The sequence below is a fragment of the Trichoplax adhaerens genome, genomic scaffold, assembly GCF_000150275.1.
Source record: "Trichoplax adhaerens TRIADscaffold_24 genomic scaffold, whole genome shotgun sequence".
Taxonomy (NCBI): Eukaryota; Metazoa; Placozoa; class Uniplacotomia; order Trichoplacea; family Trichoplacidae; genus Trichoplax; species Trichoplax adhaerens.
This window is the reverse complement of record NW_002060965.1, coordinates 259956-264458: the sequence shown is the minus strand read 5'-3', so window position 1 is coordinate 264458 and position 4503 is coordinate 259956. Positions and strand designations below refer to the sequence as shown.

Below are 4503 nucleotides of genomic sequence, written 5' to 3'. Positions count from 1 at the left end.
ATGGCCTATACCTATAGTGCCTTAGGACATCTTTGCTTTGCACAAAATCAATTTCAACATGCATTAATCATGTACCAGAAATCTCTATATTAGACTGGATATTTTAAGACAAAATAACCTAGCTGCAGCAAATGAACATCATAGCATTGATGATGTTTATTTTTCAAAAGATAAATACGATGAAGATCCTATAATATACCAAAAATATTTGAACTTGAGACTCGATATATTAGGATTTAAAGAATTTTATGATCCATGCTCTTATTTAGGCATTGGCGATGCCTATCGCTATGAGGAAGAATACGAAGAGACGTTATCATTACATCGAAAACTAGAAATATTAGGATATACTTATTTACTCATGGCGTCTTCCTATCTTGCTATAGGCAAGGTCTATACTTTACAGTGTAAATATAAAGATGCCTTAGTGATATTTAAAAAGTGCCTAAAAATTAGATCGGAAATATTAGGAAGCAAGAATTTGAAGGCGGCTAATTTACTCTTACTAATTGGCTTAATCTACTGTAGGCAAGAGAAATACAATGATGCACTGTATATGTATAAAAAAATCTTTGGATATTGTTATTATTAATATTTCCGCTAATGATAATTTGGTTGTTATTGATTGCTATATTGGAATGGGTGAAATTTACTTGAAGCAAAATAAGTACATGGATGCTTTAACCATATTCGAGATATCTTCGGATATCTGTCGAAAAATAGCAGGCATGGATGATGGTAGTTTACGAGCAGTATTGGCCTATTTTGGCATTGGAGACATCTATGGCGAGCAAAGAAGAAATGATGAAGCAATGCAAATGTATCAAAAATGCCTTAAAATTAGCTCTAAGTTGTTAGGTAATAATAGTTTGTATGTTGCTATATGGGTAAGATCTTTTGCGAGCAAGGAACTACGACAATGCTCTTCAATGGCATCAAAAATCGCTAGATATAAAGCAAAAAATTCTAGGCAAGTAAATATTGAAATAGCTTATTCTTAAACAGGAATGGGTCAAGTTTATTGTCATCTAAAATATTACCAAAAAGCAATGTCCATTTTGCGAGAAAGTCTAACAATTTGGATTGAAGTTTTGGGCCATATTAATATAGCTGTATCGGAGATTTATTTTGCCATGGGCAACATTTATTTAAAACGCGATAAATATTACGATGCTTTTATCATGTTTAATAAGTCCTTAAATATGATAACATCAATCCTAGGTAGTAGTAATAGTTACGTTGCAAATGCATATTCAGGCATAGGTAATGTCTATTACTCTCAGGGTAAATGCGATGATGCCTTAAATTATTTCCCAAAATCTTTAAAAATAACTCTCGAATTATTTGGAAATACGAGCTTGCCTGTGGTTGATTCACATCATTCCATGGGCGATGCCCTTTTTTCGCAACTTCAGCATGCTGAAGCTCTAAGTATTTATCAAAAATTACTGACTACTCGATTAAAAATTTATGCTACGAATAACGTTTATACCTGCCCTATATACTACGCGATTGGTGATGTTTATTATATGCAAGCACGCTATAGTGATGCTTTAGCCATGTATCAAGAATCGCTCTGTATTGTTATGAATATTATAGGTGAAAACGACTTACTTATAAGTGATTTATGTCATTGCTTAGCCAAAACTTACGAAAAACAGTATCAATACTTCGAAGCACTGGCTAATTTTAATCTATCATTAGAAATTCGTTTACAAGTCTTAAGTAGTAGTCATGCAGATTTTGTAAATTCTTATTATTACGTTGGAGATATCTACACTCTAATGTATATGCACGAACAAGCAATTCCAACGTACCAAAACTGTCTTACATGTCGGTTAGAGTTGTTAGGAAATAATAATCTTGTTGTTTCTTGGATATACTCTCGCATAGCTTATGTCTACTTGAGGCAAGAGAGGTATGCTGATTCGATAGTTATGCATCAGAAACCTTTAAAGATTCAAATATTATTGCTTGGAGAAGATAAATTACAGGTTTCTTATGCATATTGCGCATTTGTTAATGATTATCTTAAGCAAGAAAACTATCACGATGCTTTAGCTATGTATAAAAAATCGTTGAGAATTAGACTGAATTTATTAGATGAAGAAAATCTGGACATTGCTAATTGCTATCTTGCAATTGGTCATATCTATTTCAAACAAGATGAATTGAATCATGCCATGAGTTTCTATCCAAAATCGTTGGATATCAGACAAAGTCTGTTGAATAAAAGGGATATCAGAGTTGCAGTAGCTTATCAAGCAATTGGGAATGCTTACAAGAGACAAGAAAACATGCTGATGCTTTATTCTACCTTCAAAAATCGCTGGATATTCGATTGAAAATATTAGGAAGTAATCATTTTATTGTTGCTAACTCCTATAATGGCATTGGTGACGTTTATTTCAATCAACAAAACTATACTGGGGCATTATTTGCGTACCATAAAGCACTCAATATCCTAGTAAGCTATCCGGATTGTAGCTATTCAAAGGTTAAAATTCTTCATCAAAAAATGGAACTTATTTACATTAAAATGTAACGTGAATATCGCGTTCTTGCTGAAATTTATAAGTGGAAGGATAGAGCAGTAATCGTATTCCTCAGTTGATGTTTGTAACATGCTAGTACTTCTTCGCTAATTACGTATTACTCATATCAGTTTATGCACTTTTTATTAGTTATTAGGTAAAAATGTTATGGCTTTTTAATGCTCAAGAGTGCATAGCACCATACCAGAATGTTATGTAGTGTTGGTATGATTTATGCAAAATTTATTGCCTATCAATAGATACTCTTTTTCTTCCACAATTCTGATACTACTTGAAGTCAGCAAAAGTCAAATTGAGTAGCAATGTGACTGAAGTTACATCGTTACTTTAAAATTATTTACCAGCCGCGATCACTAAGAACATTGAAAAGGAAAGCAGTATATCAAAGGTCTAAGCCACTTTTCTAATTCAAGATTTTTAATTAAAGGTTGCTATAATTTTATTAGTATTGTTTCATAGTTGTATAAGAAAGTTGTACAATATACCGGATATAAACAGGATAAATGTATTGAAGCAAAGCTTTAAAGCTTCTAAATGAACATAAATTATCGAGAAAATAAGATTATGTCTTGTTTTATTCGTGTAATATATCCTATGTATATCGTGCAGCGTATTTACTTGAAAAGCTTTCAAAGGTGTAAAATCACATATGATTGCACCTGAGAAGTAAAGTACCGTACTATAGCTATTAAACTGACATTAAAGCTTAAATCACCTTGTGAATATCAAATAACATCTATTTAGATTCGCTTGTCCAGTTCTGGCCATTATCATTTTGAAAAACATGAACAAAAGGTTTCCAATGATAATGTTCCGATGTATAAATGAAGTGTTTATAGTAGCTTAATTGTTGCTGTACACGTGTGTATCTGAGAGTATAGATCTACGTTCAATATATATATATTGTGCAGAAATGTAAAAAGCATCAAAACGTACGGTATTATATAGGCTAATGAAATGAATTGTACCGAAATAAAATTATCCATAACTTTCTTTAGAGCAAGAACTAGCGAAAAAAAATAGAATGACTCGGTAACCGATGTCAATGATATCATAATAAATTTTGAACTATAATCACAAATTTAAAGGACTATAATTTATTAGCGATCAACGACTGTATCCCGTATATTATGTTTTCTTCAATATCCTAATTCTACAATAACGATCTCGATATTAAGTATAAATAAATATTTGAGCTGTATATAATTAATTATTCTCACTTATAATTAACATGACTTTTGAATTTGAAAACTTTTGACCTATAATTGCAATGTTTAACATGTATGAAGAATTACAACAATACCTAAGCGGATAACTTCATTCACAGAATAGCCTAAATTTCAGCATCCAATATTAATAATTAATTTATTAGAGTTAAAAATAATAATATGTAGCCATTGCAGATTAGCGCAACGTAGTTTAATAGAATAGATATCTTATTGGTCCAATTGTAAATGTAATATCATTCGAATTGAAGATGGAGATATAAAATTCTGCACAGAGTAATGTTAAAACAAACTTAAATTTATAATTATGCTATAGAAAGCAGAATGGTGAAGAGTATTGCGAATATTTTTACATAAATTGTCATGGAATTATTACTTGACTACCATATTAAGATTTATTAAATAGTAATCTGTCACATATCCGACATTGCTTTTTTCAGAAGGAAAATGTAAAATCTCATAGCAAGACTCGATTTTATCATAATATTCGGTATTCTTAAAAAAATGATTTAAAATCTCATAACAAGACTTAATTTTATTATGCAGCTGTTATAACAAAAGCAATATCCTACACTATCAATAAATGTGAAGAATAAATTAATACATAGAGTGACGTAAAATGGCATATTTAATAGGCTGTTGTTTTCAACAATCCATCTAATAACTGTAGTTATTCATTAAATCCGTCTGCAGATTATGATCTTATCAGGAAGTTGTAATTC

At 30.8% G+C, this 4503-nt stretch overlaps 1 protein-coding gene across 1 annotated transcript; it reads left to right on the top strand.

Annotated features, from left to right (window-relative positions):
• Window positions 1–2345, top strand: TRIADDRAFT_61441 (uncharacterized protein; the record flags this gene model as incomplete). Its single annotated transcript, XM_002117422.1, has 4 exons — window positions 1–71; window positions 109–524; window positions 724–858; window positions 1006–2345. 4 exons carry the CDS (start codon window positions 1–3, stop codon window positions 2343–2345), a joined length of 1962 nt encoding a protein of 653 aa, XP_002117458.1.
• Between the last annotated feature and the right edge of the window lie 2158 nt (window positions 2346–4503).